The sequence below is a fragment of the Papio anubis genome, chromosome 6 (assembly GCF_008728515.1).
Source record: "Papio anubis isolate 15944 chromosome 6, Panubis1.0, whole genome shotgun sequence".
NCBI classification, from domain to species: Eukaryota; Metazoa; Chordata; class Mammalia; order Primates; family Cercopithecidae; genus Papio; species Papio anubis.
The window spans coordinates 37,888,390-37,912,248 of NC_044981.1; the positions used below are offsets into that span (position 1 = coordinate 37,888,390).

At 40.6% G+C, this 23,859-nt stretch overlaps 1 protein-coding gene across 5 annotated transcripts in view; it reads right to left on the reverse strand.

The window, feature by feature from the left end:
• The window catches only part of KIF6 (kinesin family member 6), a 378,196-nt gene that overhangs the window by 184,584 nt on the left and 169,753 nt on the right, over positions 1–23,859 (reverse strand). For all 5 annotated transcript variants that reach the window (XM_009205064.3, XM_017957846.2, XM_009205067.4 and 2 more), the window contains 3 exons: positions 13,526–13,631; positions 12,483–12,633; positions 7,937–8,155 (listed from right to left, as the gene is read on the reverse strand). In XM_009205064.3, coding sequence (XP_009203328.2) covers positions 7,937–8,155; positions 12,483–12,633; positions 13,526–13,631 — 476 coding nt within the window. The remainder of the gene's footprint in view (positions 1–7,936; positions 8,156–12,482; positions 12,634–13,525; positions 13,632–23,859) is intronic.

The window sequence follows — 23,859 nt, forward strand, 5'->3', positions numbered from 1 at the left end:
AAAATGGAAATGTTGGTCTAGATTCTACCTACTTTCTCTTGGTGACTCTAGAACAACACTCATTTGTATTGTTGAAAATAAACAAACAAGCAAATAACACAATACAAGCAACTCTTTTTCCCTTTCAGATTCATTCCACTTAGCTATCTCTTCCTTTACCCTCTACTCGTCACTGATCTTGGCAGACCTCCCTTCTAGTCATTTCCCTGCTGCCACTGGCTACTTGGATACCAGAGTCATGGGCTTCCTCTATATTTCCATCCCAGCTGTCACCTTAGGGAATTTTAATATCCATGGGGAATAGGTATGCATTTTACCAAGCTTACTTTCTGTCTCTTTGATACCTCTAGTTTGAATCCTCTACAAACTTAGAATCTGTGGTTTTTGTTCTGATCACACCCTTTTCTCCAAAGAGTGTGGAATTGATGACTGAATGGAATACTGTTTTGCAGAAACCCTCAACTATCCAGGCCCTTTTCTTCTGCATTTATTACAGCGAAAGACAGTTCCATCTACCTGTTTATCTCTCCCACAAGATTAAAAACTCCTGAGGTGCTCATAGATGGCGACTTGAAGTTGAAGACCTTAATGGGATCACAAAGACTACTAGATAAAACAAATATTCACACCAGAAAGCAGAGATCTGTGCACTCGCTCACTCTCATGTGTACATTCTCTCTCTCTCTCTCTCTCTCTCTCACTCTGCCCCCCCTCCTGCCCCACAACCCCTTCTTTGTCAGGTATCATTTGTTCATTTCATCTAATCCATATACCCTTCAAATGGGCAGGGTACAAAGATGCATTTCTCTGATGTAGCACCTGGAATAAACCTTGATAACTGTTTGGTCAGTACTGTGCCCTGCAGAAGTGGCAATTGACAACAGAACTATAGAGAAGTCAATGGTCCATTTACTGGTTGCTTGTTTAATTGCATTTATGAGGAAACACAAAGATGAAAGTGTGGTCAGTTCCAAAAGAGAGGATGACAGGGATCATGGGAGATTCGAAGAGCAGAGGTAGACATTTGTGCCTAAGGCCTGCAGCAAAGCAAGCTGGAGAGAACCTTAGAAACAATGTGATTTTTATTCTATTTCTCTGGTTGCTTTATGAGTGAGTTTTGCCTCTATCAACTTCTCCTGGAGCTTTTCTTTTAAACCCATTAGAGGATTGGGTATATTAAGCCTTTACAAAAAGTAGTTTGTAAGTAGTTTGTAAAGGCTTAATATAGTAGTTTTGGTGTTGAGAGCAACTCTTTGAGCAACAGTAAAACAAACTCAAGGAACTGACTCAAGGTTTGAGGCAGCCGCCTAGGGAAGCACCAGATCCCCTGTTCTTCTTGTGTCTATAGCTGCATAATTAGCATCTAAGTGCCAGGAGTACTGAGAAACCTGGGAAGAGAGAGAAGCAGAGCCCTCCTTTATGCCATGAAGAACTGCAGTGGGCTCCCTCCACTCTATATCCCTATGTTCCTCTCTTTTTCTTTGTTTCTAATTACTCCCACCCTGGTCTATTACATCTCCTAAACCATTTACTTGCTCTCCAGGCACCTCATTTCCAATATACTCCAAAGAGTTCTTTTAAAAAATACCTCCCCAGAGCACCACTATCACCATAGCCCCTTACACTTTGGTGGTTCTTTTACAACCAAATGAAAAAAAAAAGTCCCCTGGCTTGGCATTCAAAGATTTCCATAACATGACTCCACTTATTCAATAAAGGAAAGTAAGAAATTAAAACAATATGAAAGCATACAAAGTTAAAAGAAGTTCCCATGTATTCCCTTACTCCCTCTCCCTAAGGCAACCATTCTAGCAATTTCCCACTTATTTTTCTAGCCTTATTTCTTCTGATTTCCTGTACACCTCCAAAGCTCTGGCTAAACAAATACTCCTGTCAACTCCACACGGGTTTCCTTGTGTCCCTGCTCCTAAGACTTTGCTCATATTATTATTTTCTTAACTTTTAATTTTAGTTGTAAATTGACAAATTATCATTGCATATATTTATGAGGTACAAAGTGATGCCATGATTTATGAATTTAATGTGGAATAATTAAATAACACTAATTAACATATCCATCACTTCAAATACTTATCTTTTTTTGTGTTCAGAATATTTGAAATTTATTCTGTCAGCAATTTTGAAACGTGCATTACTTATTATATTCACCATGCAGTACAATATATCTCAACGTAAAAGATGACATTTCTTCCATCTAGTTGAGGCTTTGTACCCTTTGACCATCATCTCCTCATCCTCTCCTCCCAGGTTTTGGTAAACACCATTCTACTCTCTGCTCCTTTGAGTTTGATTGTTTTAGATTCCATGTATAAGTCAGACCATGTGGTATTGTCTCTCCGTGCCTGGCTTATTTCAATTAGTATAATGTTCCCCAATTCCATCCGTATTGTCACAAATGGCAAAAAGTCTTTCCTTTTAAAGGTTGAATAGTAGTACATTGTGTGTATGTACCACATTTTCTTTATCCATTCATCTGTTGATGGACATTTAGGTTAATTCCATCACTTGGCTACTGTAAATAATGGTGAAGTGAACATGGGAATGCAGACATCTCTTTGACGTCTCGATTTCAAATCTGTTGGATACATATTGATTTCAAATCCAGAAGTGGCATGACTGGATCATACAGTAATTCTACTTCTAGTTTTTCTAGGAACCTCCATATAGTTTTCGACAATGGCTGTATTAACTTACATTTCCACCAACAGTGTGCAAGCGTTCCCTTTTCTCCACATCCTCCCTAACACTTGTCATCTTTTGTCTTTTTGATACTAGCTATTCTGACAGGTGTGAGGTGGTATCTTCTTGTGGTTTTAAATTTGCATTTCACTAATGATTGGTGATATCAAACATTTTTTCATATATCTGTTCATAAACTGGAAGAATAAATATTGTTAAAATGTCCATGCTACGGAAGTGATCTATAGATTTAATGTATTCCCTATCAGAATTCCAAAATCATTTTTCTTTGCAACAGAAAAAACAAATTCCAAATTTCATATGGAACCACAAAACCCCCTGAATATCCAAAGCTATCATGAGTAAAAAGAACAAAGAGCATGGTCCTAACATACAAATAGACTCATCGACCGATGGAACAGAATTGGGAGCTCAGAAATGAACCACACATGTAGACTCAACTGATTTTTGACAAAGATGCCAAGAATACACAATGAGAAAGAGAGAATCTTCAGTAAGTGGTGTTGGGAAAACTATTTATATGCAGAAGAACAAAACTTCTTCTGTATGCTTATCTCACACCATATGCAGAAATCAGCTCAAAATGGACTAAAGAGTTAAACTTATTTGAAACTGAAAAATTACTAGAAGAAAAGATAGGAGAAAAACTACATGACACTGATCTGGGCAATAATTTTTTAGATTTGATCCCCCAAATTGTAGGCAACAAAGGCAAAATCAGACATATGGGGTTACATCAAAATAAAAAGCTTCTGCAGAACAAATTAAACAACAGAGTGCAGAGGCAACCTATGAATTGGGAGAAAATATTGTAAGCCATACATCTGATCAGGGATTAATATCAGAAATAGATAAGATATGTATAAAGAACTCAAATAACTCTATAGAAAGAAAACCAATAATTCAATTTAAAAATGGGTGACTTGGCCGGGCGCAGTGGCTCACGCCTATAATCCCAACACTTTGGGAGGCCGAGGCAGGTGGATCATGAGGTCAGGAGATTGAGACTATTCTGGATAACATGGTGAAACCCCATCTCTACTAAAAAATACAAAAAATTAGCCAGGTGTGGTGGCAGGCGCCTGTAAGTCCCAGCTACTCAGGAGGCTGAGGCAGGAGAATAGCGTGAACCTGGGAGATGGAGCTTGCAGTGAGCCGAGATCGTGCCACTGCACCCCAGCCTGGGCAACCAAGCGAGACTCTGTCTCAAAAAAAAAAAAAAAAAAAAAAAGGGTAACCTGATAGACATTTCTCGTAAGAAGACATACAAATGTTCACATTATTCTTTAAGACTAAATGTTATGAAATGTTCTTTCTTCTACCCACCTTTGAATGTCCAAATTCTGCCCATCTTTTGAGATTTAACTTTCATGTCACCTGCTCTGTAATGCTTTTCTCAATCTACTTATTAAATCCTCTCCTACTCCTTTGAATTCACACAGTGTTTCTTCCAATTCCTGCTTAGAGGACTTGATATTTCAGTCTCTGCTCTTTGGGTAGAAAGCCAGCCTCCACTGTTTAAATGTAAGCTCCCCAAAGCAGAGCCCCATTCTCAGTTCACCATGGCATTGCCTACAACGTGCACCCTGGGCCTTTCTATGCACACAGCAGGGACTCAACAAATTCTCATGGAGTAGGAGATAAGGGTCTGGAGCCTCCAGGCTACAGCTTTGGCTTTCATTTCACCTTTTAGAATGCCAATGGCATCATCTGGGATGAGTGGGTTCTGTTGGCATCTCAAAGAGTTAAAGGAGGTGGTGAGTCATCAGGGCTCTCAGAACACTGACTGGTTCCAGGTGACTATTTAGAACAGGCAGTCAGAAAACTAAAACAGAAAGAAATTTTTAAAAAACTCCAACCCTTAAACTCCTATTTTAAAGCGCACAATACAACTCTGCAAACTATGGAGCCGAACAATCCCTCTCATTATTTCAATGAAACCAAAACAGACATTTAAACTCCAAAACAACAACAAAAAGCCCCAGAGCCCCTAACCTTCCTTGGCCGTGTCAGGCTGCTTGCGCAATGACTGCAGGGCTCTCTAGGGACCCATGAATTCGGTTTCATTTTCTAATTTGAAGGGGGTTATTTTCAGCATAAAGCGGTAAAGTGGAGGTGAATGGGAGATGGGAGAGGGTTGTCAAAGGGGAGAGAGTTTCACAACAGTTTCAGAGATGGTCAGATTTACTTACTTTCTGCATTAGAGGCAGCCCTGGGGACAGTTAATAGAAACCGTTAACACTGACATAAGGCAGAAATACTTTCAAAACAACATACTTATTAATTTTTTTATATTTGGTTTAGTTTATACAAGCTTCTTATATATAAAACAATGGAATAATAAAGACTGATCAGCTCCTAGAATCTTAAATATTGTAACGAACTATCCCATTACCTGTTGCTTTGCCGCCTTGATTCATCCACAACAACTTTCATCCTATGTGTAGTTTTGCCAAAATAAAAAAAAAAAATCCCCAATCAATCCCTCCTCCAAATAGTGAGATCATTATCATTCCATTTGTAAGCCTACCTCTGTTTAAAGTTATTGGTAGAACTATATCCAAAGACAGCGAAAACAACTCAAAAACCCTTTCAAATAGAAGGCTCTTCTCCAAAACTTTAACCTCATTTGTATTAGGACTTTACAAAAAATTTCCATTCTTTTTTCAGTGATTTTCTATTCGAGTAAACTTTATTCATTCTCCAAACAAAACTCTAGTCTGTCTCAATAGCAATATCAAGGGAGGAAAAGAGTTACTGAAAGTCTTGACTATAATTATAAGGAAGGAGAGTGATTATAAGATGCTGTGGGGAAGAAGAATTATGAGAAGGGAGATGGTGTGGGCAAGAAGACATAGAAATAGAAAAGGCCTGGCACACAACAAGGGGCTGGGCAGTGATATCTGAGACCATTTATGCGTGGGTACAATAGTGTGTGTCTTTGGAAAAGGCCAGTAAACAGAGGTCCCCTTCTATCATAAGCCATGAGGTTCTAACATGAGTACCTATTTTATTTCAGCAGAGATGCCAGTCCCATGCTCTCTATAACCAACAATGTCAATTGGGGAAATTGTGGGGCCAGGGAAGGCACTCACTGTTCCTTGTCTCCATGAAAAGCCTCACCAGCCACCCAGGCACCTGGGGGCCAATCCTCACCCTTTACCCCCAACATCCAATCTGCCACGAGTCCCTGTCCACTCGACCTCATAAACGCTTCTGATGCCCCTGCCTCTCTCTTATCATCTCTGTCCTTTGGCCTGGACTGCTGCCATAGCCTCCTAACTGGTCATGCAGTCTTAGCGTCCTCTGCAGTCCTTTCTGCCCATGTCAATCAACCTGTTTTCCCAGTCTTTCACTCCCCAGATCCTAACCACACCTGGCTTTTGTACTTCCTAAAATGCTCCTTTCCACCACAACGGCCTGGAAAGCTATCCGTGCCATTGATTCTCTCTGCTTGCAATATTCCTTCTAGCTACATTTCTACCTTCACCCCACTTTTGGGATTTTTCTGGTCTTAATTGGAGGTTGGGTTCCTGGTATGTGCTTTCTCAGTAACACAGATGTGTATTTCTGTAATCGGTTGTTCAGTGGCTCTCTTCCCTGTCAATCTGTACATACTGAGGTCAGAGGTTGTATTTGTCCATGTATGTTTTCCTCTGTAATATGGAATAAAACAAGAACTTATAGGATAAAGATTAAATGAATTAATCCAGGAAGAGAACTTAGAATAGTACCTGATGTATATAAGGACTCTGTAAGCTGTGGCCATAATAATACTAATTAGCACTATGCCTAAAACGAAGGATGTGCTCTATAAATGTTTGTTGAATGAAAGAGGAATGAATAAATGAATAAATCATTGAATTCAGCAATCCAGATGGCCCCCTTTTCCCAACCAGCAAAGATGTACAGAAAACTATCACAGGGAGGAATTATGGATCTTCATTGTCTACTGCCATCATGATAAATGGTAAAAACAGCATGCTTGGTGTCCTGGGATTTCTAGTTCATTCTATTGTGTTGCTGAAAAAATATTCAAAGCAAGGAGATATGGAATTAAGAGATAAAGATTTGTAATGTTACAAAATATATTTCTATGCTTCTCAATCTTGTCTTAACTAAAATATGTGCTTCTTAGTGAGCACCATACTGCTTAATTATTCCCAGGCTGAATCCTTCAGAAAACCATGTGTGTCAGGTAGTCCATTCCAACACATGTTTATCCAAAAAATTTCAACTTATGTTGCCAAAAAGGGAAGGGCTTTACCCATTTGTTCTAGGACATTCCATAGGTCTGGTTCCTCAATGTCTTTAAGGGAAAGGCATCAGTTACCTGAGTGCACATCATGCTCTGCTGGCCTAATAGAAACATACGCGAATGAACTTGGGCTCCCAGCACAGTCACTGTCTCCTGCTCCCAGCAGGACACTGACACACCTTTCAAAAGCTGGAAACAGGAAAGGTGCCTCTGAGTTGGCCCAACCCTGCCAAATGCTATTATCTGACAAAGTTTTATTAATTTATTGTCACTTAAGGATGTGGTAATATTATTATTATCATTATTATTTTTAAGACAGAGCCTCACTCTGTCACCCAGGCAGGAGTGCAGTGGCCTGATCTCGGCTCACTGCAACCTCCACTTCCTGAGTTCACGCCATTCTCCTGCCTCAGCCTCCTGAATAGCTGGGACTACAGGCACACGTCACCATGCCTGGTTAATTTTTGTATTTTTTAGTAGAGATGGGGTTTCACCATATTGGCCAGGCTGGTGTTGAACTTCTGACCTCGTGATCTGCCTGCCTTGGCCTCCCAAAATGTTGGGATTACAGGTGTGAGCCACCGTGCCCAGCCCGGTAATATTTTTAGATAGTTTTCCTGCAGACAGTTCATCTGAATTTAGAAATAAACACTGCATTGTCATCATATCAGCAATATCGGATCTTATTTGTTCCCTTTCTCTAAAGTTAACTTTTTTACTGTTACCCTGAACCCATCTATTCTACCACTGAATTCTGTGAAAATTCTTACTTGGTTCTTCTCGGTTCAGTCATCAGTTTGGGAAACTGGTATTTAATTTAAGACAATTGATAGTTATAAAAAATAACTCTAACAGATAAATTGTGTGAGCCTTTGTCCCGATACATTTAAAACTAAAGGGTACTACATCAAAATCCATTACAGACAATGAGAAATATTGGAAATTTAGTCAACTGACCTGTTTTCTTGTGGAGCAAACTGGATCTGTTCCCCAAAATGCTGAAGTCCTGGGCCTGTGAGGGAGCTGAGGATAGTCGCATCCTTTGACTTTCTTCTGGGTTTCCCGGGGGGAAGGGTGGGCTCTGGGAGTGTCTGAATTCACGTCTATCCATGCCAGCCAAGTGGAGGGCCTCCTGAGCTTTCTTCTTTTCTTTTTTTAACATGTTGACCAGGATATCTGAAACTTGACTTAAGGATTGAATGACTGATGCTAGCTTATAGTAATCAAAACACAAATGTCCTAAGTGTCATTAATGTTCCTAACATTTGCTATTTATCATGTGGTAAAGACTGACTGAAGGAAGGCTTCAACTTCCTGAAGCCCCATATATAGTTATGGACAATTTAGGGGACATTCTTTCAATATAGCACCATTATATGAAAAATTAGCAAACCCAAGGTCTTTAAAATGTTCTGAGTGTAAACCAGGTATGTCTTCACAATCTCATGAAAGCACTTACAAAAAGTCAAATGAAGGCTGAATAGTAGTAGACAGTAGGCTATGTATACATCTTCAAGGCTGAATAGTAGTAGACAATAGGCTATATATACATCTTCCCAGATAAAAGATGAATTTACGTACATAGCCTATGTATACGTATCAGCCCCCTGGTTGAGCACGCACCTGCTCAGGAGGCAGCAGAAGAGCTGAAGGGGAGAATGGCGAAACCCACCCAGCTGGCAGGTCAGCCGTCTTCATCCTGGTGGCCAGTGCAGTGACAAAGATGCAGCCAGAGCGCCCCAAGCTCAACACCTGCTTATGTAGAGTACATTTAGATGGGGGCTTTTTAAGCCACTAATGTTTGGTCTCAAATGGAACTGAAAAGCAGCAAATTATTAGCATAGACATATCATTTTAAAATGCACCTTTTGTGGGCCATTGAGATATGCCAGGACCATTGATGATAAAGGATAAAACCACTCCCCTCTACCCCACTTCACTGTTCATTCTGGGTTCAAGATGCCTAGAACTCTAAGAGATTTTTGTCCAATCCACTAAATGGAAAGACTATAACCCCTATTGAGAATCTCAGAGCTCTAACTGCATATGGGGTAAGATGAATTCAATGCCTTTGCATCGCTAGAGAAGACTCATTAAAATGGGAGTCTAAATGTGGTCTGGTGTGGGAGAGAGAGAGCACTGCTACTTAGAAAGCGGGAGAGGTACCCAGATGATATTTATTCTTGGACAAGCAGCATGAAGTCATATGACCTTCACCTTCCTCCTCAGCTTTAACTCCCAGTTGGTGATTTCTGGAAGCATAATCAGTTTTGCTCTCTCTGATGTGGCTTCCATTCCTTGCCCCAAAACAACAGGTACTTACCAAAAACGCTCACAGCTTCTTAGTGTCTAAGAATTAACACGACAGAGAAGAACAGGGCTCTGCCGCAACATGCTGCTCCTCTTTGTATGGAACTGATTACCAATGTCATCACATACTTCCATTGGTTCATACACTGTGATGGCAATATCCACTGACTCACTCATTCAGTGATATTTGTTGGAGCTTGAGCTATAGATGCCAGGCCCTGTTCTAGGCATCTGTATAGAGCAATGACAAGGCAGACTAGTTTCTTGCTCTCATGAGGCAGACATCCTACTGGGGAAAGAGGTCTCACACATGCACGCATGCACACGCACACACACACACAATATCAGAATGCCAGATACCTAATGTGAAGAAGGTCAAGGGTGACTGGGCAGCTGCTCTATATTGGGTGCTACAAAAGGCCTAAGAGTGACCTTTAAGGTGAGATCTGAGCCATAAGAAGAACCAGCCAGAGGAAGAACATCTATGCAGAGGAGATGCTGAAATCCCTAAAGAGAAACAGGCCCAGCAGTGGCTCCCAATGCTGCAGTCCTGTGATCCCACATCCTACAATGCACAGGACAGCTCCCGAGATGAAGAATTATCCAGCCACAAATGTTGATAGTGCCAAGGCTGAGGAACCTCGTGTTAGAAGAACAACAAGAAAGTAACTGTGACTGAAACCTAGCACACGTGGGACGAGGCATGAGAAATGAGGTCCGTGGGGGAGGGGAAGGGGTGGGCGGGGCAAGATCCCCCAGGCCCTTGTAAACCAGCGCGAGGAGTTTGGTTTCATTCTTAGTATCATGGGAAGCCCCTTGAAGATTCGAATCAGAATTATGATGCGTTCTGACGCACATTTCATAAATATCACAATACGAATCTATCTTCTGTGCTGCCTTCCTTCTTCTCACCTTTCCCCTGTCTTCTTGTCCTCCCCATTCCCATTTATGGGAATGGCCTTTGTGCCAAGCACTTTGCTGGGTCATGAATCCCCCTGTCATATATTTTGTGAAGGGGTGTGTGAACTTTATTCAAGCTGAGGATGTCACCTACAGGACATCATTTCACTCTCTTTCCAAGAAGATCTGATGTTGTTCGCAGTCATTTGGGGTGCATTACTGTCTTTCATAAACTCAATTATAAACATTTTTTTTTAAATTTCCTGGAAGCCATATCTTTCCCATTTGTTGTGTCACAGTCTTAGCCTTCTGTGTTCTACAAAGAAAGATATGAAAACATCCACCAACCCGACTCTGAGTAACTATGAGATTTCAGGAGGCTTTCTTGGTTGTTGGTCTTTGATAAGCACAGCTTTGAGAGGATTAAATCTTAGCTGCTATTCTTCCTTCTTCTGAGCTTACTCATTGTCTTCATAGTCATAACTCCAATTACATCACACTCTGCAGTGCTCAAAGCATTTATGGGCTTTTCTCAGCAGGTCTTATGGTCCTGCTCCTGAAGAGTAGAAAGCAACGTCACTGAGTAGGTACAGAGCTAATAAATGAAGAGCTAGGATTTCAATCCAGGTATGAATTGAAGTACAGTATTCTTTCCACTCTGACTCCCATACACCATCATTTTGAATAAGAGTCTCAGATGGAGGGAGCCCTGTTTGAATTGCTGACAGTCAGTAAAGAAGCTAGGGTAGCCTCACATGAACGGCAATGCCTGGATTCACCGCAGTGAAGGAGGGGAGGTGATGGATATCTCTCTTTCACTCTCTTTTTAAAACAAACATATAGGAACAAGCTTGGACTGTTCTCTCTCTGTCATACCTCATTTCATCCCTCTTATATGCACAGATATTCATAAGCCCAGAAGGGGATTAAGAAGTTGGTAGGAGTATTTAAAGGAGAAGATCCTAGACTAGGATCAAGGCCAGGAAAAGAAACAGAGCTCATACTGGGGCTGGGGCCAGGACTGAGGTCCAGGCTGAGACCATGCCTGGAGATGGATGGTGTAAGAGGAAGGAAAAGGAATGCGAGGGTGACAACACCGTGGGCAGCACTGACGGACGAAGGCTTGTGTGTGCGTGCCAGGGGGATTCTCAGCTGAACCCTGGCCAGCTAAAACTCACTTGAATCTGACACACAGGGTCTGCTAATACTCAAGTAAAATTAAAGACCGAAGTTAATCAGGCAACATACCTACCTCCCATTTAGTTTGTTCTTACCTCTTTATTACTGGGTTTCCTTTATGTAGACTATTTTCATGCATTTTGCATAAATAGCTGAAGCTAAAGTATCTTTTAATAATTTTTTAAAATGAACAAAAATATCTGTTTATAAAGAACTGACCGAAAGGATTTCTTGTGCATGTTTAAATTCTGCAAACGTAATGAAAATGTCAAATCTTTTTACAAGAAGCTTGAAAGATAAAATGAGAAACAATACTGAAGAAATATCTGGGAGGCCCGAGGTCCACCCAGCCCCACAGGGCTCCTTAGAAGTAACCAGTTTGTCTACAACTGGAGGCAGCAAATGCTCCCATGGGCTACTACCACTTTCAGCACCCAAGATACACTGCCTCCGGGAGCCAGTAAGAATTCTATCTTATTTGGTACTGATCAGTTTAGCTAAAAAAAAAGAATTCTATCTTGAACACTCATCTATACTCACTTCCAAATTTGGGAACATTTGTAAGTGGAACTCAAAGCAGTAGATCTGGCTTTTAAATAAAAAGTTACATTTAAATCAATCTCTGCTCTTCATAAGCTAAATACCATTTGTCATTTTTCAGCCATCATTTGAGTTTCACCCACGCACCAGCCACAAATTCTGGGCCATGGTGAGGCTGTGGTCAGCCTGGTGTCCGGTCAGCTTGCTAAAGATAACCAGCTAACTTACTGGCTCAGGGCTAAAACAAAAAGAACACAACAGAGGAGCCAAAAATATATATTTTTAAAAATTAATGTTAAAAGATGGTGTAAAAAGGCTCATACTTTGAAATAAACTGAAATGTTCCCTGCAAGAGTAACTATGTCAGGATAAAAACAAACACATCTTTTTCTTTTATAGAAACTCTTTTTCACTAGTTGCAATACTTTGAAGGGACCTTTGACTTCTCAATGGAAAGAAGCAATGTGAAATGGAAGCTGGGTAGGGAGCTCAGCCACGTGGCTCAGGAAAGACAGCTGTTTACCCCTTTCAAACCAGGAGAGGGGAAGTTTCTTCATCACTTCAGAAAGGATACTGATTTCATGATCTCTCTGTTTTAGAATATCTCGTAGCTTTCTATATTCTTCCTCTTTTAATGGTTCTTGACAGTCTTGGTCTTTGCTTTCAGAGGAGACTGTATTGGAGACTGTATTGTTTCCAAAGATCTTCTTGTCATTCAATAGTTTCTGCAAGATAAAATAAGAGCTTAGTATCCATATCTCTAGTCCGAATTTCTTTTGTTTCTTTGACTCTTTTTCCTTTAACAATTCCCTGCACACATCAGGCATGTGTGACCTGCACGACACAGGTGTGTTGTCTTTGCGATGCAGTTGCTTTTTTGTCTTGGCATGTTTTCTCCCTTCTACCTGCCTTCTTTCCCTCTTCCTTCCTCATCCCCCTCTCCCCTATCTTATCTCTTCTTCCCTAAATTGGGAAATGCCTGCTCAACATTATCTCCTCTTGGACTCCTTTCCCTTTCTCTATACATCATTCCACTTAATTCACACTTTTATTCTAGTACTTATCATGCATTGTGATTATTCTTTACAACATCTGTCATCTCCATGACTTGCTTATTAAACTTTGCCTTATCTATACCTGGCCCTTAGTAACTCACAGCCAATGTTTATTATCTTAATGAAGTATGAAAAATACAAGCAAGCTAAAAGTAAAAGTGATTATATTCCCAGCTCCTCATCACGAAAATTAAAACCTAAGGCAGAGAAGAACTGAAATATTATGGGTATATCAAATTGCTGAAAAAATGCAGAATGCAATTCTCTTGACATAGCTTAAAAAGAATTTTTTTTTTTTTAAATATGGAACTTACTCTGTGTAGAAGGTAGATATTCCTGGCAAAAGAATTAGAAGTCCATGTCCTGAGTTTATTTATTGGCAAGTAAGATACCATCTCTGAAGAAACTCAGTGATAGCCATACTATTGGTTCAAAGGTTATACCATTTTCTGGACATGCAATGCTGGATCCTAACCTTCCAAGAACTGGTCAACTAGAAAAGCTTTTGTGCAGCTTGAACATGGCTGAAAATGGCTTCTACTGGGGAAACATTGAAGTTTACCTTTAAATGATGAAAACAGTGATGAACTTTACGCATATCTGCGCCAACCTCTAATCTACTCTCCGGATCCTGGTCTTCCAAAAAGGATGTTATTAGTTTTTCCAGCCTAAAAATACATAATGTATGAGAAGCAACTGTGAGCTAGAAGTTTTAGAAATTCTAATGGCAGTATCTAGTTGGTTAACATTTAAAGTACAGGATATTGTTCCCACCTCTTTACAGAAGTACAGATTTGACTATACAAATTAAGGGAAAAGAAACATTGACAAAGTGAAATTTGTAGTGAAGCAATTATTTGACTAATTTCCAGTGAATTTTCTTATAAAGCTTTCAATACAGAAATCATTTGACTTCTACGGCCCATCCATTCTAGCCACTCTGAATTTCTATGCCCCTGTGCCTGGCTGCTGCATTGGTAGAAAAAGTAACGAGAATGTGTTTTAAATTAATTTCACTAAAAACTCATGCAACTCAGCCTCAGCTGGCACCTCAGTGATGCCCCACTATCTTTTTAATCATTCCAGGTGATCTTCTGCTCTTCACAGTGCCTATTCCAAATCTTTGTACAGCCCCCACGCCTACCACTACTCTCACTCTCTGTCAATAAAGTCACTTCTCACCAGATGGAGAAACATACAGACTCCTTTGTTTCCTCGGCCTTCGCCTCGGAGTATCTGCCTCACTGCTCAGGCCCTCTTCCTGCTTTTACAGATTCTGGATGATATTCTTCCTCTTTCTCAAGGCCAGTCTCTCCCCTGGGCTCTCTCTCTGCTTCTTCCAGGGCTTATCTTGTTAATTACCTCTTTTCCCTTAATCATCTCTTCATCTCCTCTCTATACCAACTCTTTCCTCTCTGCTTACAATCATCTTGTTTTTCCTATCCTAAAACAAAACAAAATAGAAAACAAAACACCTCCCTTTGGAGAGGCCATCCAACCACTCTATTCTAAAGTCCTAGTTTGGCCGGGTACAGTGGCTCACACTTGTAATCCCAGCACTTTGGGAGGCCTAGGTGGGCGATTACTTGAGGTCAGGAGTTCAAGACCAGCCTGGTCAACAGGGTGAAACCCTGTATCTTCTAAAAACACAAAAACTAGCCAGGCAAAGTGGTGCGTGCCTGTAATCCCATCTACTTAGGAGGCTGAGGCAGGAGAATCACTTGAACCCTGGAGGCAGCGGTTGCAGTGAGCCGAGACCGTGCCACTGCACTCCAGCCTGGGCAAAAGAACAAGACCCTGATTCAAAAAAAAAAAAAAAAAAAAAGTCCTAGTCTATTCATAGCACCGTGTGCCCATGTAGCATTCTAGTACTTTGTATCAGAGGGAAATTCTTGGCTCTTATTTATCTTTGTGCTTCCAGTCCCCCACATTAGGTTCTCAACACAAATATGTTCACGTTACTGAATTCACTGCCATGGACATGGTTCCCCTCTATATTGAGATGGAACTCTTAATAAGGAAGGTGTAAGGATGACAATCAGTATCTATGATGTTTGGTATCATAATACAGCAGCAGCATATCTTTCTAGGACTATTATGAAAATATTTGCATACTTTCAGCATCTTTTAAAACTGTATATACACATTTCCCTTCTGCTGTTACTATCAGCCCACTCAGATAAAATGTAATGATTTGTATCATAGAACAGCCTTGGATTTCATTTTTACCTCTTGTAATCTGTGACATGTGACAGCTATATATTTACAAGCATGAGACAATTTATACTGTTACTTTTAAGGAGTTTCTTTAGGTGAAGAGATACTTGTCATTTGCACTATTTGCTGATTGACACTGTGTTTCCTTTTGGATTAGAGCTTCAAACCACCAGATACACAGAGAGATTTATACCTGATACATTTTTTTAAAAATCATGTAAAATATTATGAAAATACATATTTATGAACAAAATTCCAAACAATACAGATGTGAATAAATTAAAAAGTTAAAAACTCCTCCCACTCCCCTGCCACCATTCCCCACAACCTTTTTTTTTTTTTAATTTTGATACCTTGGGAAATCCACTGTTAACAGTTGAAATATATTATTCTTATTCTTAATGAAGCAGATACCTATACCTATATATTCATTTATACTTTTTTGTTTTTACAAAAATGAGATCACATTTTGAATAATGTTTTACAGCATTATATTTCTAAAGAATTTATGGCAGATGAGCTTCCCCATCAGTGCATATGCAGTAGAGGTATTTCATTTCTAATGGCTATGTAATATTCCATACTATGGATTCCTCTCTTGATGGACACTGAGGTGACATACTCATACAGTTGCTACGTTCCTCTGTAACCCATGATGAGGCCTTGATCTACAATTCTGACTTAATGAGGCTTAAAAAATAGTAATGTTTAGCTACTTGTATTTTCCCTGAATACATAGCAGAAATTTTGAAATTTCAGAATTCACTGTGGGTTCTAGAATATACACTCATTCTCTGGAGTGAAAGCACTTTGTAATTTCCAGTGTCCATAAAATTTCTAGCAGACAATATTAAGTTGGAAGTAATGGTTAAGCAGTTCTTTCTTCTTGCTTTTTCTTTAGAAAACAACTTCCGTATAGTTTAATCACAAGTATACATTCTAGGAAACTTTCTCTGAAGGAAGGCTGAAGTGGACTCCTAGCTCAGAAGAAAACCTCATAAGATACAAGCCTGCTGATGAGCTGGACCACTCGTAGATTGCTCACGTGCACTGGGCTTTGGCTATTCCATCAAGATTCCTGTCCCACACAGCAACAGTGTAGGATACAAGGAGGATCAGGGACATAATCCAAAGAAATAGGCAAGAACTTCTGCCTAAGTAAAAGGACTGATCCCCTTACTCTTTCTGGGACTCGATTAGTCTAGTACATAACTAAGAATGAAGATCAGCCTTTTGACATACTGTTTTGCTTTCAGCACTTGAGAACACAGAGATAAGAAACATGCCTGGTCTTTCTGTCATACATTTGATTTACTGTTGGGTTTATTTTCTTATCAAGCAAGGACTTGGTCTAATAATTAAAATGCAGAAAAATGCTTAATTCAGATGTTTTTGTTGTACTCTTCTAGTAGTTGAGAGTGAACAAATGACCCAAAATTCCCCACATTTTCCTATCTACCAAAATAGTTTCCAAGTTTATACCTAGTCTCTGCTCCCTCTGAGGGGTCTCCCAGCTGCCAGAACTCTGCTGAACAGCGGAAAACTGTTTACAGAAAAGGCTCACTAAGGAGGTCAAGTGAGTACAATCAAGTCTTTTTTAGGACAAGCCCAAGTCAACAAGAACTTTCCTTATTCTCTACTTACACTAGAAGAAAGAAGAAAAAATAATCCTAAGGGAAAGAGAAAAGAAATGCACACCATTCAGTAACAAGAAATACTGTAATAATTTAAGTGTGTCTGGACACACAACCTCGCTGATGGTAGGTGATGGTTTGATGTTTGGTGACTATACAGATCTCAGCCGAACTGACTGCTAATGAAATACCTCTGACAGCCTGTGTCCTGGTTCAGCAACTCCATCATATTACAAATTTTGATACCTGGCTACATAATCAGAACTGACCACATTTCCTAATATGAGCTTTACCCTCTTGAGGCCACTGCACTCCCCTCTCAGCTCTTCATATTCCTTGCCAAAAAAAAAAAAAAAAAGCTCTCTCTGTAGCCATATTTCCATAAAAACTTAGGTTTAATAGTATGAATAAAAACACAAAGCAAGCTTCTCATCATTAATGACAGCCAACATTGAGCATGCACTAAATGCTGGACACTCTTCTGTGCTATTTACATCTATCATTTCCTTAATTTTTACAACAACACTATATGATAACTACTATTATTATCCCCATGTCATAGGTGAGGAAACTGAAGCACAGACATATTACATGGCTTGTCCAAGGTCACACAGCAAGCAAACAGGTAAAATCCAAGTTTTGAAGCACAATACTTACCATACTATAACAAAGTTACTCAATGTATTTGAATACCATATTGGGTGATGTATTTCTAAAAGGGAGAACCCACACCTGCAAGCATTCATTGAGAAGGCAAATAGGTGGACAAAGAAGCGGGAAATAACTGAAAAGCAGTTGCTTAGATCTTAGCACGGTCAAGGACCACCATGACTTGTAACAGCAAAACAAGTTGGGAAGGAATCAAAATGTGCCATATCTGAAGATTAGTTAAATTAATTTTGGCATAACTATGTACATAGTTAAGCAGCAATTTAAGTGATGGCGAAGTTGTGTACTTATTGACATTAAAAATACTCATACTATATATGGATAGCTTAATGATGAATCCCTCTGCAGGGATTCTGCAAGTACACTGTAACACATATAAGAAGACTGAAGAGACAAAAAGGAAGGAAAGGCAGGAGGGAAGGGAGAGAGGGAGGGAGGGAAGGGAGCAGATCAGCAGTCCTGAAATTTTTGACCAGCTAGTTGTCTTTGGCTCAAGAACATTCATCATCTCCTCGTGAAAAAAGAGACCAGCGACCCAAGCTAACCTTACTCTTCTTCAATATTTTTATGATTATGTTATGTTTAACTGTTTTTTAAAATAAGTTCATCATTTATACATTGAGTCATTGAGTGTGATTAAGATGTTCTCATGATTCTCAAATAATCTTTGTAAAAAAGAAATTATGAACATATTCCTGTCAGCAGTAGGTTCTAGAAATGGGCTAGAAACCATATCTCTATGGCACTGGTTGTGGGAAAGTTGGGAGAAAAGAAGAGCGGGATATTAGAAACAAGAGCAAACCTAACCCAGGGCATGGAAACACTGGCTGTTTCCAAATAACTGGGACAGCAATGGGAGGTGTGCCCTGGGAGTGGGAGGGGAGCCTGGTGCTGTAACTGAGGCAAAGATAACAGAAGCATGCAGCAACACAGTGTTATTCTAGATAATTTACTATCAACGAGGCTCAGGGGATGAAAAGCAATGGGACTGCATCCTCTGATATAAAGCTGGAAATAGTGAGGGGGAAGAAAAATACCCCAGTTGGTGGGGCAGGGCTTCCCTGTGGTAGAACCATGGAAATTGGTATTTCAGAGCTGATGGTTCTTAGCTCAACTGTCTCCTCACTGGTTTGGGGAGAGGATTTGACAGCTCATTCCAGAGAGCTAGAAAGGAGTTCTGATTTACAAAACTAGCTTGTATTAATTATACCAAATACATATCAAAATCTGCCTCACTGCTCTCAATCATTTTGCCATTTAAAGATGGCTCCATTGAGGGTGAGTTGTCTCTGGCAGGGTTAAACATGGGGATACTGACAAACCAAAGCTACATATTACCTGAGCAAAGATTGGGAAAAGAATGGGAGATAGTGATAAAGATATAAAAGGATATAAAGAATTCTTTTCTATGGCTGAACAATACTCCATTGTGTACATACACCACATTTTCTTCATCCATTCATCTGGTGATGGACACCTAGGCTGATTTCGTATCTTGGCTCTTGTGAATAGCACTGCAATAAATATGGGAGTGCAGATATCTGTTCCATATACGATTTTCCTTTCTTTTGGATATATACCCAGTAGTGGCATTGCTGGATCATACAGCAGTTCTAGTTTTAGTTTTTGGAGGAAACTCCATACTGAAATCCTGTCATTTGCAACAACATATTTAGAAATGGAGGATATTATGTTAAGTGAAATAAGCCAGGCACAGAAAGACAAATGTCACATGTTGTCACTCACACGTGGGAGCTAAATAAAAAATTAACTCATGGAGATAAAGAATAGAATAACAGTTTTCAGAGGCTGGGAAGAGTAATGGGGAGGGAGGGGACAAACAGAGGATGGTTAATGGGTATAAAAATATAATTAGAAGGAATAAGATCCAGTATTCAGTGGCACAATGGGGTGACTACAGTTAACAATAATTTATTATATATTTCAAAATAACTAAAAGAGTGGAATTGGAATGTTCCTAACACAAATAAATGATAAATGCTTGAGGCAATGGATATCCCAATTCCTCTGATTTGATTATTACACATTATATGTTTGTATCAAAATATCACATGTCCCATAAATATGTACAATATGTATCCATAATATTAAAAATTTTAAAGACTTTAGAAAGTATAAAAGGAAACTTGATAACTATTAACTTAAAGGAATATGATAACTAAATGAGAGAATAGCTACACAATAAAAAAATGGATTGTGGTAGCATAAGAAATATGGCAGAATGATTGGTTTCAATGATCTTCGTTCATCAACCCTCTGTGGGTTAAAACTTTCTCATTTGTAAAATGTGTAAAATAATACCATCTTTACACTGTAAGCTTTATGAAATCAGATAATGCAAGGAACAAAGAGAGGATAACGCCTGGCCTATTAAGGCTTTGCTATTCAACTGGACCAACTTTATAGGAATTGGCTGTGAGACTTTTGAAAATATAGAATTTTCGACTCCATCCCAGACCTCCTGAGTCAGAATCTACATTTAACAACATTCCCAGGTGATATGCATACAAACCAATGTTAAGAAGCATTGCAATGAGGCAACTGGTTATTGAATGTTGACACAAGAATACATAAACATGTTTTCAGTTTGGAACACCAAACAAAGATGTAACCGGAAATGTTCTGCGAAGGAGGAACTAACATCCCTTGATAGTCAACCATGTCCTGAACACTGCGCTAGTGACTTTACACGTGTTTTCTTATTTAAGTGGAAAAAAAGCCCTTTAGGGACTATCATCGTCTGGTTCTCTTTATACCTGCCTTGTCCCAGTTATTTCATTTTTACATTCATTCAATATCCATTACAAAATGTCAGGTACTTTCACATATATTTTGTTATTCATCTGTACCATAGGCCTATAAATTATTATCACTCTTTCACAGATGGGAATAGGAAAGCTAAGAGAAGTTCAGTAACTTGCATATTGTCACTAAGGTAGGAAATTGAAACACTGAGATTTGAAAACAATTGTTTTGACTCAAGAATCCCCACTCTTTGCATTCATACTACAAAGACTCTCAGTCAATTCAAAAAAGTGTTTTCCACATGCCATAATCTCTGACATACATTTGTATTTTCAATTTAGAATCTTCCTGTGAACTTTTAACCAGGAAAGATGCAAACAACATAGTTAATGAGAATATCAAATAAACATAATGAGATCATCAAATAAAGAGTAAATGGTCTGCCATATTTTTTTAAAAAAGAGTTTTTAACAGGCTGAAATGGTAGGGGGCAAAGGATGGGCTTCTTTTTGGGATGTGGTCCTTTAAAAACATACAGTATTGAGATAGCAGGTAATGCACAAAAGGAAAGTTCGGATAACAGTAAATTCACAATTATTATTAACTACATAACTACATAATCCACCAAGGATGTGAAAAGCTGAAGGCTGAGGTTGTGCCAATAGGACTACGACCAAAGGAAACTATACAAAAATTTTTCAGGGTCATTAGTTTCATGTTTGCTTTTTCTGAGATTCTGCTGAAAGAATCAATCCCAATTGACTTAAAAGTAGTCACTTCCAGAGTTTTTCCTTTTACAGTTTCCTGGTCTGTGACAGGTATTATATACATTATACGCTCCCCTAGCCCTAACCAGTGAGTGAAAGACATGGACCCTTACATGCAAGGAATCGAGTTCAATGTCAGCAACTCTGTTGGAATGAGCTCTTTTTAATAACAGTAGGGGGCCAGAAGGTTCACGGTTTTGGTGATGCAGAGGAAATTCCTATAGTTTTCCTTCTATAGTGTAAATTCATCTTAGTAATGCATATTTCCTTCCACCACAAAAGCACAGTCATGTAGTACCTCAAATGTAGAAATGCACAACTTCTTGATACTTTTAGTGATTTGAAATAGCAAATGTGAAACATCAAAATTAAAATCCAGACTGGTTTGCCTTTTTAATGGTGAAGATATGGCCTATTTATAGGCGCATGTACACATCCATGGCCAGGTACTTCTGTTTACAGAATTTCAAAAACTATTCTGAAATAATTTTTAAATAAACTAAGACAACTTTAACGACACTAAGGCATATTTTACAAGGTCCTTTAAATGCGATGATGAAGCGTTTTGAAAAGTTATACAATTGATTTTGTTTTTGTCAATCCAGATTTCCATATATCCAATTTACTTAAAGGCATATATATCTTATGACTAAACATTTTAACTTCAGTAGGTATAGACGGGCTCAGGAGTCTAGAACAAATGTAAATAAGAGACGAAAATAGCTGGCCTGGCTCAGGAGAAGCAGAGGCTGGGCCACAGGCAATGCTGCCCCCAGGGACCTTCAGTGGGATACGAGAAGTATTTGAGACTCTCACCACCAAACTCCCACCACTTCTGCAGGAGGCCAAGGACAGCGTGCTTGACCTCAAGCTGGCAGCTGACACCCTATCTGTGTGCCAGAAACCGCAGGTTTACAGCATTACCAATGTATTGGAAGGCATAGGGCTAATGGAGTAAAAAATCCAAGAACAGCATCAGTGGAAAGGCATGGGGTCTGGCTGCAATAGGGCTGGAGATTGCAGACAAGCTGACTGAGCTCAAGGCAGAGATCAAGGAACTGCAGCAGCAGGAGCAAAAATTGGACCAGCACAAGGTGTGGGGGAAGCAGAACATCTGGAACATCATAGCTGCTTGGCCTATGTGACTCATGAGGACATTGGTAGAGGCTTTGCTGGAGACACCCTCCTGCCATACTGGCCATACAGACCCTGTCGGGTACCAGTCTACAGACGCCCATCCCAGAAGTCCCCAGTGGACAACAGTATGAGATTCACCTGAACAGCCTGAGTGGCCCCTTCAAGGCTGGTGAACAAGGAGGTATGGAGCTCACTGCCTGTGGCTGTGCCTATGCCAACACCTTCCAGAGCCCACCTGCTGTCTCTAGCCCTCCATCTCTGCCCGAGCCTTCCCTGTTCCATCTCCAGGAAACTTCACATGCAAGTAGGACTCAGTTGACCACCCCTTACCTCTGACCCTGACAGCTCCAGAGCCCAGTGGTGAGCTGAGCTCACTCTCACTGGACCGGCAGCGTGAGACACTCACCCCTTGCAGTCTTCTTCCCTGCTGGATAGCAGCAGCAGCAGCAATGATGCCAATGCATCAGAACCCAACCCCTCTATCTCCTTTGAACCCCTCAAGGCAGACCCTACAGGCATTCTGGAACTCCCTGAACAGTTGTCACTCTTGGATCTCACACGAGAACATATGAGCTCAGAGCTGCTGGAGGTGTTGATGTTCTCAGAAGTATTCTCCCTCCTCCTCCATCTTTCTCCATCTGCCAAGACCATGGTTACACCTACAACCTGGATGAGTAAGGGTGTCTGTGACCTCTTTGATGTGTCTATTCTCAGCCTCTGACTGACAGGGACATGTCCTGTGTGGCTGGGACATAGACTGTCTGACCTAGAGGCTGCCTGGGGACAACCCCCACCCCATCACTACACAGCCTGAGAGCCACAGACTCCTGACTTCCCCCAGCCGCCCTCACTGCACGGTTCTGGCCACAAATCCCACTCCTGCACCAGCACCTGTACTGTCTTAGAGAGCAGAGGAAAGCTCAGCCCCCTGCACCACGGAGCCAAAGTGTTTGCCTCTCCTTTTCTAGGGCTTTCCCCACCTCATGTCCTCCTGGAGTCCTCCCCAGGCCCAGTTTGTCTGACACCTAGTGGCACAGAACCTAGGACCCACATTCCACCTCCCAGGGCAGCTTGTCCAGCCCAATACCCTGCTCCAGCCATGCCCCTCCCCCTGTACCCAGATGGCAGGGGAACTGGATGCTGGCCAGCATCACCCCAGCCTCTATTGCTGCCCCCCATCCTCTGGCCTTACGGCTCCTCCCGGACCTCTCGTGTATGCCACTCTACTGCCCTCAGCCCCGTGTACCTGTAGTGGGTAGGAGTAGGGGTGGGGGAGGGTGCTAACAGAACGGAACAGAGGTCTCTAGCTAGGACTCTGGGTGGCTCAGTCCCTGAGGACTGGCCTAACCTCTCACTGTCCCATAGCCTCCCACTTATTTCCATTTATTCATTTACCTTTATTTAGTCATTTGCAGAGAGTTAGAAAGATTGACAGTAATGAGGATGGGTGCAGTGGCTCATACCTGTAATCCCAGCACTTTGGGAGGCCGAGGCAGGTGGATCATTTGAGGTCAGGAGTTCGAGACCAGCCTGGCCAACATGGTGAAACCCCGTCTCTACTAAAAATACAAAAATTAGCCGGGTGGTAGCAGTGCACACCTGTAATCCCAGCTACTTGGGAAGCTGAGGCAGGAGAATCACCTGAGCCTGGGAGGCAGAGATTGCCATCAGCCAAGATCACCCCACTGCAAGATCACCTCCAGCCT